The sequence below is a fragment of the Solanum tuberosum genome, unplaced genomic scaffold (assembly GCF_000226075.1).
Source record: "Solanum tuberosum cultivar DM 1-3 516 R44 unplaced genomic scaffold, SolTub_3.0 scf00034, whole genome shotgun sequence".
Lineage (NCBI taxonomy): Eukaryota > Viridiplantae > Streptophyta > Magnoliopsida > Solanales > Solanaceae > Solanum > Solanum tuberosum.
This window is the reverse complement of record NW_006238962.1, coordinates 99,061-112,144: the sequence shown is the minus strand read 5'-3', so window position 1 is coordinate 112,144 and position 13,084 is coordinate 99,061. Positions and strand designations below refer to the sequence as shown.

Genomic DNA, 13,084 nt, shown 5'->3' with positions numbered 1-13,084 from the left:
AACCAAAGTTGAGGGGTATTTTTGACCCCTTTCCCATGATACAATAAAAGAGATCAAATCCAATTATATCTGGACACATTATATTACTTACTATACTTTTAAGTCATCTCAAGTTTCAGTCGATTTCAAGCTAATAGTTGGAGGTCATTTCTGAACAACCATTAGTAAGGAAGGTATTTTCGAGTTGTTTTGACAGTTTGAGAGCATTTCTAAGCCAAAGACGTAATGGTAAAGATATTTTAAGGCAAAAATATAACAGAGGATAAAATTGACTTTTTTTTTAGTCCGGCCTAGGAGCACCACATTTTTGCTCCTTTGGTGACTCGAACTCACAACCTTAGGGTTGAAAGTGAGGAGTTCTTACCATCCGAGCAACTCTCTCTAGTCAAAACTGACTCATTTTGAATAGTTCCAAAGTATATTTGATCTTTCTCCCTACATATGCAGGATCGAGCCAAAAGTTACTGAGTTCACGTGAACTCACATATTATATTTTAGATCTACATGTCTCTACCAAAGTAGGAAAAAAATATGATTATAGAGGAATCAAAATCTACAAAAATATTTCCAAAGTCAATTATGCTAAACAAAATACAATTTGTACGGTCTCCAAGTCTTGATCAAGAAAAGCTTACATTCAACTTATTTGTTTGTCATTAAGTTTAAGTAGTTAATATGTCACTTTCTACTATAGTCTTAAATTACTTGTCATGTAGGTATGAAATTTCTAGGAAATTTAATTTGATTCTCCAATGTATTCTAATTCAAAACAAAAGCTTTAAAGCTAAAACGCCTAAATCTGTCTGAATAGTCTATTTTCTCAACACAAACACAAAAATGTATGATAGTTCTCTCTTTGGTCTCTTGCAAATGCTATACGAGACACTAAAGAACGAGGCGAAATTCTTGTCAAATGTAAGTAATCAAATTCAAGACATTCGTGCTGAAATAAATCGAATACAATGCTTCTTACAAGATGCAGATGCTAAAAAACCTGAGTATGAGACAGTTCGTAACTGGATTGCAGATATCAGAGAAGTTGCTTACGATGTAGAAAATATCCTCGAGAAGTATATGCATAAAGTTGCATTGAGGAAGGATCGATCGTTGTGGAAGGAGAATATAAATTTACATAACATAGGCCTGGAGACAAAAGATGTTATGTCCAGAATTGATAACATAAAAAGATGTATGAAAACTTATGTTGATACAGGCATAAGAGCTATATGTCAAGGGGATACCTCGTCGGAGAGAAGTCAATGGTTAACGAGATCTTACTCTCATCTTGTTGACGAAGACTTTGTTGGTTTAGTAGAAGAGGTGAATAAGTTGGTTGATGAGTTGATCAATGAAGAAAATGATGAGTTTTATGTAGTTTTCGCGATATGTGGAATGGGAGGTCTTGGTAAAACAACACTTGCTCGGAAGGCTTATCGTCATGGTGATGTACAAAGTCATTTCCAGGCTTTCGCGTGGGCTAGTATCTCGAGACAATGGCAAGCAAGAGATGTGCTGCTGAGCATCCTCATGAAACTTGAACCTGAAAACAGAACAAGGATTAATATGATGATGGATGATGAGCTTGTTAAGGCACTTTACAATGTTCAGCAGAGGAAGAAATGCCTTATTGTGTTGGATGATATTTGGTCTACAGATTTCTGGAATAGTGTAAAACATGCTTTTCCGAAGGGGAAAGGGAGTCGAAGCAAGATTTTGCTCACAACGCGCAAGAAGGACGTGTGTACACACATAGATCCAACTTGTTTCTTGTTTGAACCAAGATGTTTGGATGCTGAGGAGAGTTGGAAGTTACTCCATAAGAAAGCATTCCCCGGAGTAAACACTCCAGGTAATTTTCTTGAATTCAATGAACTCTGATTTCAATAATTTGGTCAAATAGGTGTAAAATCGTCTATAGTTGGCATCAGAAAAGGAAATAAGATTAGAAACTAATCGTCTATAATTGGCATAATACATAAACAGACACTGAAACTTGGACTCACCTGGAAAGTGAGCACTCCAACTTTGAGAGTGCACATCTAGATACTTCAATTTGGTGTCAATGGGCAACTGAACACTCCAACTCGTCCCAATTGTGTCTTGTGGTCACCCGATGTTGAGGTGGGATGTAAATTTTGGAGGTAGTCTAGATGATCATTTTGTAACTTGGAGTGTTCAACTGACATAGTGGTGACGAGTTGAGGTGTCTAGATGTGTATATTGAAAGTTGGAGTACTTACTTGTCAGTTGACCTCAAGTTTAAGTGTTTGTGTCTCATGGACACCAGATGTTGCCGTGACACATAAATTTTAGAAGTGTCTAGATAGTCATTTTGTAACTTGGAGTGTTAAAGTGACATAGTGGAGACGAGTTGAGGTGTCTAGATGTGCATACTGAAAGTTGGGAGGGCATACTTTCTAGCTGACGTCAAGTTTGAGTGTATGTTTGTGTGCATGCCTTCAATTTTCTAAAAGCACAAAACTTGGAGGTATTTCTTATTGAAGATATATGTTTATAACATAACTGCTATTCATCGTGAAATGAAAATTCTCTCTTGTTTTTGTGTAGATTTAATTGATTTGGAGTTGGAGAGGCCTGGAAAGGAAATGGTCAGTAAATGTGGAGGCTTGCCTTTAGCCATTATTGTGCTTGCTGGACTCTTGGCTAGAAGACCTAAAATCGATGAGTGGAGAAGGACATGCCAAAACCTTAACTTACACATGAGTGGTGAAAGTTTTGAACAAGATGGAGGAATTCATGGTGTCCTCGCGTTGAGCTATTATGACTTACCTTATCAGCTGAAGCCGTGTTTTTTGTACTTGGGAAACTTTCCTGAGGATCAAAAGATTTCTGCGCGGAGATTGTATCAGCTATGGGCTGCTGAAGGTATCATATCATTGGAAGGTAACCGAGGAGAGGAGACAGCAATGATGGAGAGAGGGGAACGTTATCTGCACGAGTTAGCTCAAAGGTACATGGTTCAGGTTCAACTAGAGGAAACAACTGGAAGGATCAAATCTTGTCGATTTCATGATCTCATGAGAGATACATGTTTGTCGAAAGCAAAGGAGGAAAACTTTCTCAAGACAGTTTCTCCTCAGCATTTGCATCAATCGATGCACTGCTCTACTTCAGCTACAGCAACATCAACACGTACTGTACGTAGAGTGTCTATCACAGTAGACAATGAAGTTCAGAACTATTTCTCTACTGATGATAAGTCATTTCAGCATGTTAGATCAGCTTTATTCTTTCCCATACAGACAGGACGCGAAGGCACAGAATATCCCCTGCCTTTATTCCAAGGTCTGTGCAATAACTTCTCAATGTTGAGAGTTTTGCATCTTGAGAAGTTCACTTTTGTGGAAATTTTACCAAAAGCAATTGGTAATTTGGTATACTTGAGATACCTGAGCTTAAGACATTCACACTTTCAAAAACTTTCGTCGTCTGTAGGTAATCTCAAGTACCTACAGACACTTGATTTGAGGGTGAATTTCTTCTCGTACTTAACTTTACCGAATACCATACAGAAGTTGCGAAACTTGAGGAATTTATATCTTCCTCCTTCACATCAACACACGTATAAGTTAGACCTGAGTCCATTAAGCCACTTGGAAATACTGAAGAACTTCGATACACAAGTTTCTCCTTTTCAAGATCTTTTCAAGTTAACAAAACTTCAGAAACTATCAGCTGTTCTCTCATTGGAGTCGTACGAGATGGAAGAGATGATCAAACACCTCAACCTCAGATCAGGTAGACTCAGGGAAACATCTTTTCGTATTTACTACAGATTTCATTCAGAAAAAGAGGTAAACATTCTGAAGCTACTGTTAGGTTGTCACCATCTCCGGAAGCTAGATTTAATCGGACACATCACTCAGCTACCAGAACACCACTCATTTTCACAAAGCCTCACTAAGTTAACCTTGAGAAAGAGTGGACTTGAAGAAGACCCTATGGTTATTCTTCAAAAGCTGCCTAAGCTATTCAGCTTGTCATTACGTGGAAACGCGTTTATTGGAAAGGAAATGTGTTGTTCTCCACAAGGATTTCCACTACTCAAAACTCTTAAACTCCAGGGGCTACTAAATTTAGAAAGCTGGAGGGTGGAGAAAGGGGCACTGCCAAATCTAGTTCATCTAGAAATCGACGAATGCAAGAAGTTGGAGATGGTTCCTGAAGGATTGATATATCTAACTAAAATACAGGAGGTAATGATTATAAACATGCCAGAAAACTTCCAAAACAGGCTGCAAGAGGTTCAAAGGGAAGAATTTTACAAAGTTCAGTTCAGGAAAAATTTCGACACACAGAAGATTTCAAAGATCAAATTCAAAATGCGAATATCAGGTACTTTGCATATCAGTCCATTTCATTATAAGACTTAAACCGCGTACTCTAAGAAATGAATTATACCTTTATTGTTGAGACTACGTGCCTGTATCTCGATAATTGATATATACATCACTTATTTTCCATGTTCAGGACCAATGTTTGGTGGATTATTGCAGACCATTTATCCATCAACAGTACCAAAGGAATGGAAGATGTTATAAGGATCTACGGGGAAGATATTATCAATAAGGTTAGTAAACAAGACACTCATAAACTTGTCAATTTATTCATAACAAAGCACTAAAACTTCATTTACCTTCATCCTAAAAACATCGTGGTTACCCATCCATACCGTATACAATCTTCTGTGCAAAACATGCTTGGTTAGTTAGCTGTGCTGTCATTATGAAAAGAACACGAATTAGCTACACATTTTTTGCTAATACGTCGCTAAACAGACATACTGCTCCTAGAATAACCACATCTGAATCTTAAGATAGTATCATGCCTAACACATTCGAAGTCATTTCAACTAACACATGCTTCATGGAACTGGTGTATACTACCGCGAAAACAACAAGACTGCTTACATTAGTTGTAACTGAAATCTGGATTTCTGTTAAAAGCAACATGATCAGATAGAAAACTATTTGGACTCACAACAACAACAACGACATACCTAGTGTAGTCCCGCACAATGTCTGGTTTTTGGAGGGTAGAGTGTACGGAGACCTTACTCCTACCTTAGAGGTAGGGAGTATGTTTCCAATAGAAGCTCGACTCAGGGAAAAACAGTCCAAAGCAAACCAGAAAAAGAAGTAACAGAAGTATAAGAATCAACAGATAATAACAAAACTACAAAACAACAATATTACGATAACATAAATCTAAGGACAAGAAACAACACGGGAAATAGTATGACTACTAATATGAATAGTATGATTATTATTAATATGAACGGACAACTAGAGAACACACTGCTACCTACTAACCTACTATCCTATTTCTTTATTCAGGTCATGCATGTATTTCAAGCTATCCTTAATTCAAAATTCGAGGGAAAGTTGAAGGCCTTGCTTCTCATATTTGCAAGGTTGTACAGTCTTAGTGAAAATTCTGGCATTGCCACTGTGTACAGACAAGAGACTCTACCTTTTGTGTATAGATGTTTGTTAGACTATTGAGGTATTGAGTCTTGTATCATGTTTGATAGTAACAAAAATGAGTGTACAATATTGGTTAAAATCTCTTTTTGTAAATTATGATTTTTCTTTAAAACTTTCTTGTTGCCACTTCTATTAGAGTAGTAATAATATAATTGTCATTAGTTTACTCCTTCTGCTTCTTTTTTTTTGTATGATTAGTGTTTGAATGTGTACAAAATTTAAGAAATGAACAAATAACTATATTTGAAACAATATTAGTTTTCTCTCTGGTTTTTTTTGGTATGATATTAGTGTTTGAATGTGTACAAAAATTTAACAAATAATCAATAACTTTCAAACACAAACTAAATATGTTTAACATACCAAAAGTAACCTTAGTATCCTACTGGTTTTTCAGCATTTCATCTTAATTAGTATAAGAGCATGTGACTAATTATCGAATTTGAGCAGAGGCGAATTCAGAATTTGAAAGTACTTCCGAGAGTCATGACTTTCAGCATATATATATAATTTTATTAATAAAAATAATCATATAAATATTTTTTTTCTCAACAAAATTTGGACAAACCCTGATCTCTTACCAGCTCTAAGGCAGCAAATAAATCCAAATATTCTTACATCATGGAGCTAAGCAAACGTTACAACTTCTTGAGAAGAAAAAAAATTATTCAAAAAAAAAGTCAGCAAAGCAATGACACGTATAAAACTACGTGTCAAAAATTATGAAATAAATGTCACTTGCTAGGTGTAAAATATTCATGCATGTAAATACCACTAGTACTATAATATTTCAAAAAATGCTCTAACACATGCATTGTGACTCGAACATCTTGAGCTACATCTCTTTTTTACTTCTCTTCACATTTTTTAGTCTAAAGTTTATTTTTGTCACACATTTGGTATTTTCTCTAGAGTATTTTTAAGTATAAAGAGGGGGGGAATTTGTGAATTTGTAGAGAGAAAATGGCGGTTGCTGGGGTTGATCGGAATGTGGCATTGTCGCCGGAGGCGCCGCTGGCTCCGGTGACGGTTGAACGGAAAGTTAGGACTGATTTGGAAACTTCTATTCCAAAGCCTTGTAAGTTTATTTTTCGAAAATTTTAGTTCAGTTGGTTGGTTTCCTGAATTTTCAATGTTTTGTTAGATTTTTTTATGTAAGATAATTTCCATGCCATATAGGATTTGCAATTAAAAATTTACTCCACTAGATATAGAAAGTTATATCTTTTTAAGTAGATTAAAGAAATTGATGTAAATAGATGAATTGAAAGAGCATGATGATTGTGATCATGTGTTGGATTTCTACATGCTTTCTTTTAATCAGAGATCTCGAGTTTGGATTTGAGTTTCTAGTAATGGAAAAAATCCTGATGCCTGTCATTCCCAACACTACTAAAAATAGCTATTTTTTCACTGAAGAATATTCAGGGGTTGAGAATTGTTCTCAGAGATATTTTGATTGAATCCGTGGAAAAAATAAAAAATAGTAAAGGTTTTTATATGGAAAACTAAGAAGTTCCTCATTATTTTTGTGAGAATCTATTTTTCACCATGTATTTTTTTGAGTGAGCTGGTTTGGTGGGAAATGAGTTGGAAAATTACAATCTATAGCACAAATTTTCCACTGATTTCTAGACGGTGGGGAAGTCAAAGTCAAGGCGTCATTTTGTTATATAGCTATACAGCTATAACACTTGATATTTATTATTAATATATTAAACATCTTAGTAGAATCGCTTTTGTACTACTAAACAAAGGGAACCGAAAATAGTAGCTTATTTTAGTTTACATTCAAATCCGGTGTGAGAATCTGTTTTTCACCATGCATTTTTCGAGTAAGTTGAGTGAGTTGGTTTGGTGAGAAATGAGTTGGAAAATCACGATCTATAGGACAAATTTCTATTGATTCGTGGTGGATTTTTTTTCTAGAATTTGTATTCCAACATGCATTTTTCAAGTGAGTTGGTTTGATGGGAAATGAGTTGGAAAATCACGATCTATAGCACAAATTTTTCCCTGATTCGCGATAGAATTTTTTTTGTTTCTAGTGGTGCAAATCCGGATTTAGTTGGGACCGGCAACATAATGCCGGTGTCCATACCAGACACCAGTTTTTGGGAAACCAAAAAGAATAGTCCGGACCCGAGCCATTGTACTTATATGCCAAAATTTAGCCTCATCAGAATGGAGCTTCTGATTAGCATAACTATTAATTGAAGGGATCAATTAATAGAGGTTCGCTTGGATCGTTTTATGTATCTCTCATCTTATTTAAAAAATGCTGATCCTTAACAGGGACATGTTACATTTTAGTCGATTTTTTTTCCTTCAATTTTTTGCTAGTTTTGCACGAGTATTGTTGCAATATGATGTTTAAATATACGTGTTATGTATATTCAGATTTGGCAAGGGGATTGGTGGCTCCTGATATGGAGCACCCCCATGGAACTCCTGGACATAGGCACCATGGCATGAGCGTTCTTCAACAGCACGTTGCGTTCTTCGATCAGGATGAGAATGGCATTATCTACCCTTGGGAAACTTATTCCGGTAATCATTCCATTTCCGCTACTCGTACTATAGGCAGTTCTATATTAATGTAGATAGGTAAATAATGAGATTAAAATTGGGAAAAAAAATAAAAAAATGTAGCGTTACATTCTAATGTTGTGTTATTACTATCGACATAACTTTCGACACAGACTAATATATATATATATTTAAAAACTATTCAAATCTTAACAAATATAAGATTGTGAACCCATAATTTAACATTACAACGAGTTCAATACTAAAAATCTTAAAAGTTGAATCCATTAAATTTAAATTTTGAACTGTTTTAATTAGGTAAGGATATGATTTATTGACCATTTTCGGAGGGAAAATGTGTCATCGGTAGCATTTAGACTTGACATTTTATTATGTGCAATTCGGAAGTACTAGATGCGATCAAATATCCAACATGATGTATATAGTTCTTGTATATTTGAACTAAAAACTTCGTGCGATCCTTTTTCCCCTCACTTTAAACAGGGCTACGTCAAATTGGCTTCAATATGATAGCATCTCTCATAATTGCCATCGTTATCAATGTTGGTTTGAGTTATCCTTCTTTGCCGGTAAGCTTCGAGTTATCGTACTTCAGTAATTTGCAAGTAAGTTGATCTGTTCTTAGAAATGTTAATAGTAAATGATCATTAAATCAGAAGAACATTGCTAATATATCGACTTAAAGATCCGTCGAAGTAGGATTTTGGTCCTTTTTCTTCCTCAAAATGGATTAGTATATTTGGTTAATAGGTTAATGAGCTGAGTTTCTATCCGAAACAATCTCTCTACCTAGGTAGATGTAAGGTGTGTGTACGTCCTACCCTCCCTCGATCCCACGTATACAGATGTAATTTGTTTTGTGTATATGTTCTTCCTTCGTTGATATTCGATGTGATACAGGGGTGGATACCTTCTCCTTTCCTCCCAATATATATTTACAATATACATAAGTGCAAACATGGAAGTGATACTCACACCTATGACAGAGAGGGAAGGTTAGTATAATACTAATTCCCTTATTATTCCCTTTCAAGTCGATATTATTTTCGACATCCTCATCAAGTCAAATGGACGATTTTACCTTCTCTTATAGGTTCATGCCCGTGCATTTCGAGAACACTTTTAGCAAGTACGCTCGCACTCTGCCTGATAAGCTTACTCTTGGAGAACTCTGGGAAATGACCGAAGGCAACAGGGAGGCGTTCGACTTATTTGGCTGGTACCTAATTTAATTCATCTCTCAATCCAAACCCGAACGTCCCCTAAGTAATTTCTCTAAGGCTTTTGACATTTGCAGGGTGGCGAGCAAAATGGAGTGGGGAATTCTGTATGTTCTCGCTAGAGATCAAGACGGTTTTCTATCGAAAGAAGCTATAAGGCGTTGTTTCGATGGAAGTTTGTTCGAGTATTGTGCCAAGATACAAATGGAAAATGAAGGATGGTTGAAGGAAGAATAGTTGGCAAGACTATTATAAAGCAACATTGTAATAAATAAGGCAATAATAGCCTTGAATTGAACTTGTATTTTGCACATGTTAATTGCTAATAGTATCACCCGAATTGGCGTTAAGAGTGCTACTAGTCGAATGTTCGTGTAACTGGTGTTCGATAGAGTGCTACTAGTCGAATGTTCATGTATTTTTACCAGGTCTTTCGTAAGTCTGTACCAGAATCGAATCTGTAGTATCTGATCTTTGCAAAGCTTTTGTGTGTTGGTATGAATTAACAAAATTTATGTCCTGAATTTCGATTTACATGTCTCAAAAATTTAGTCTATCGAGCTATTAAGATTTTTCTATATCATATGTTTCATTAAAGTGCAGCAAATTTGGGGTTTTGATGGAAGATATTTCGTTGCCGATTTGGGGTTCTGATAGAAGATATTGTTGAGGTTATATATCAAGTACATACGTGATTCTACTCCAACAGAAGAGCCAGAGCATCTGGCTCTGGTGGAAGATATTGTCGAGGTTATACATCAAGTACACACGTGATTCTACTCTACTCTGACAGAAGTTCGCGCAATTTAGCTCTAGTAAGATTTTTTTACATTTCCCATTTGTTGTTGTAGTCAAGAACACATATGTTTGTAAAATGAAGTGTATATATATATATATATAATTAACATCTACAAACACAACTTTGTTTCTTCAAGTTGGCAACTCATCAAACCTATAATTCAAAAAAAATCAAGAGATTTGACAAAGTATCAACTTTTGTCAATACACATTTACAAAAATTTACATGTTCTCCTCTTCACTGTGAAGTTCCATTGAATAATTATTATTGACAATTTGTGTTAATTATATAGTATAGATTTACAAAATTTACATGTCCTCACTTGTGAAGAAGTTTCATTGAGTTAATTATTATACTAAACTTTATATGTCGAAATGTTAATTATTCCCTTAATATAATTGGGACATTTTGGCTCTGCTACTGGAAAAAACTAAGCATAGTGTAAAAATCTGCCTGATGAAATCCAAGATTGGTGGACGACGACGACTGAAATTATTTACACCAAAGGTATCTTATATGACTTCACCAGTTCTTCTTCTCGTGTAGATCGAACTTCAAAACACCAAAAAAAAAAAAAAAAAAAAAAAAAAAAAAAAAAAAACTTATTAGCGAAATGTTATATAGGTATCTCCAGGAAAGAATAGTTATTAGGTTCTTGAAGAGTACTTGTTCATCCGCGGAGTTTAGTGTAACTGTCCATCTGTACAATACAGAGGAGGGCAAATATCGTAAGGACTCGTAGATGAGTGACAATTCGAAGTGAAAATCCGCCCATTATTGTCATGTCCAGATGAAGTATTCATCATGTTAGGATCTTGATGATATGTAAAATTGAGTTTTACATCTTGATGATCATGTGTGATATCTTCATTTGTACCACATGACATTGTCTTAGCACTAGCTTCACCAAATTCATCGTTTTTCGCGAATCTTCCTCTTACCCTTGGTCTACTATCTGCTAAAGTTTTCCTGCATGCATACTAACACAACACGGACACATATATATATACTGTCAATGCATAAAACTTTATAAACATATCTTATTCGTTGAGTTAAGGGGTTGGACCTTGATTTTCTTGCTGAAATTCCTTTCGTTTCGTTTCTTCATGTATCTATGAATCTTCTCCCTCCTCTCCTCCGGCGTGCACTTAACAGCTTTATAAGTAGTATCTTCCAAATTTGTTATTTCTGATGCCAAAGGGTTAGTACTAACCAAATGTTGACTCTCATTGCTTAGTGCCTTCATCAATGAAAATTTTAAATGAATCAATACGATAAATTGTGTTTGAACTAGTTTTTGTCAGATTAAATTTACCTGAAGCTCGTCAGAAGTACAGTTATAGACTCGTGGCAAGGAATCAGGGCAGAATAGTCTACTACTATCTCCTTGAAAATCCATTTCTTGTACTGGTGGGAACTCTGTTCCGAAAAACAAGCTACCTCCCGGGGCAGCAGCAGCAGCAAGTATAGCTGAACATTCAGCATTAGGCATGTTGGTGTTTGTGTTTAAAGGTAAGTAACTCACGAGTGAAGGATCAAGAAGGGGAGATGATGAAGATGTAGGAACGCGCATGTAAGAAGGTACAGAGGACAAAGAATCGTCTTCGTAGTAATGTCCTAATGGTGGCCCCATAAGTGGAACGATAGGGGGTTGATGATGATGATGATGGTCTTGATGATACTGTTGATGAAGGGATCCATCCGAAACATGATCTGTCATTTTCATATGTTGATCATTGAGAGAATTGATATCGAATAAATCTTGATGTTGAGTATGAAGTAAATGATGTGGGATTGAGAAATTTCCATCTTGTGTGAATTGTATAGAAGCGGATATATCATTCTCGATTTGATCTCCTTGAGTATCAAACATGATCGAGAGATCGTTGTTGTTCATGTTGTTGTTGTTGTTGTTGTTGTTATCGTCGTTGATTCTTGAAGGGCTAATAACATTAGAGGTAACTGTTGTAATATTTTTTTCTTCTTTTTTTCCTATAGTGTTACTAAACTTGTTCATATCAAGATTGTTTGAATATGAACTTTGTTCTTCATAGCTACAACAATTTGAGCTAGAAGCAACTTCTGAATTTTGTACATTTGGGAAAAATTCAGATTCACAAAAATTCAGAATTTGATCACTAAGAGGGCTTGACATCTCTTCCTGCAAAAAATAAAAGAAAATAAAAAAAAATTAAAAAAATCAAGTATTTGTCTAAAGTGCATAAATGTTATGTTATTTCTGATATAACAGAACACTAGAGATGCCTAATACATCCCCCTTCTAAAAAGTCTATCTAAAATACATGTATTTGTGCTTCATGTGACATGTGGGATCCAAAAATGAAAAACAAGAATTGAAAAGGAAAAAAAGCAAAGAATATGGAAGTTTTCATAGCATTTTGATACTCCAAATTTAGACAAGCAATGAGAACTTTAGTATAGCACTAATATATATTATCCCATTATGATATATATGCATGTGAAGTGCTCTATCTACAATAAAGTTCAAGAATCATTTTAACACTCTTGGAAAAACATAATCAATACACTTTGAAAAAGCTAAATATTCCATTATTTGTAATTCCAAAATGAAAAGGATGATCTACATATACTAGTTTTTAATTAATTAAAAAAGAAGAGTCTCAAGAATAAGATAAGAATTCAATAATATAATTCATGATCTCAAATTAAAACACCATTAGAGCTAATTAAAACAAGATATGTACAATGGAAAGTTGATGTTCTTGAATATTAACCATGTTCTTCAACATTTTCTCGAGGAAAATAAATCGAATTTTTTCTTTAAATCTTTTGAATTTCCATCTTGAATTTATGATTTCCAATTTTTTTTCATCTTACCTTAACAAAATGCAAGTTTTGAACCAATGGAAGAGAGAATTCCATGCAAGAAAATAGGGGAGAGAGAAAAACAAGAAGAGATTTTGATTTGAAGAACAAAAAGGTATATAATATGAAGAATTTTTTTTATGGGGGTGGGGGGTGCGGGG

The 13,084-nt window shown here is 35.0% G+C and overlaps 3 protein-coding genes across 3 annotated transcripts in view; 2 read left to right on the top strand and 1 right to left on the bottom strand.

Moving 5' to 3' along the window:
• Positions 1 to 763: 763 nt before the first annotated feature.
• On the top strand, positions 764 to 5,659 carry LOC107059750 (probable disease resistance RPP8-like protein 2). The gene is made up of 4 exons (XM_015306643.1): positions 764 to 1,849; positions 2,569 to 4,356; positions 4,492 to 4,591; positions 5,358 to 5,659. Exons 1-3 carry the CDS (start codon positions 838 to 840, stop codon positions 4,560 to 4,562), a joined length of 2,871 nt encoding a protein of 956 aa, XP_015162129.1. The 5' UTR covers positions 764 to 837; the 3' UTR covers positions 4,563 to 4,591; positions 5,358 to 5,659.
• Positions 5,660 to 6,419: 760 nt separating this feature from the next.
• LOC102597495 (peroxygenase-like) lies at positions 6,420 to 9,714 on the top strand. Its single transcript, XM_006342621.2, has 6 exons — positions 6,420 to 6,585; positions 7,908 to 8,057; positions 8,541 to 8,626; positions 8,958 to 9,052; positions 9,151 to 9,276; positions 9,355 to 9,714. Exons 1-6 carry the CDS (start codon positions 6,471 to 6,473, stop codon positions 9,512 to 9,514), a joined length of 732 nt encoding a protein of 243 aa, XP_006342683.1. The 5' UTR covers positions 6,420 to 6,470; the 3' UTR covers positions 9,515 to 9,714.
• A 623-nt stretch (positions 9,715 to 10,337) lies between these two features.
• LOC102597164 (myb-like protein A) overlaps positions 10,338 to 13,084 on the bottom strand; it is a 4,434-nt gene continuing 1,687 nt past the window's right edge. Inside the window, exons 2-5 of the mRNA XM_015306642.1 lie at positions 11,392 to 12,237; positions 11,143 to 11,316; positions 10,743 to 11,056; positions 10,338 to 10,628 (exon numbers count right to left, since the gene is read on the bottom strand). Coding sequence (XP_015162128.1) covers positions 10,760 to 11,056; positions 11,143 to 11,316; positions 11,392 to 12,237 — 1,317 coding nt within the window. The 3' untranslated portion in view covers positions 10,338 to 10,628; positions 10,743 to 10,759. The remainder of the gene's footprint in view (positions 10,629 to 10,742; positions 11,057 to 11,142; positions 11,317 to 11,391; positions 12,238 to 13,084) is intronic.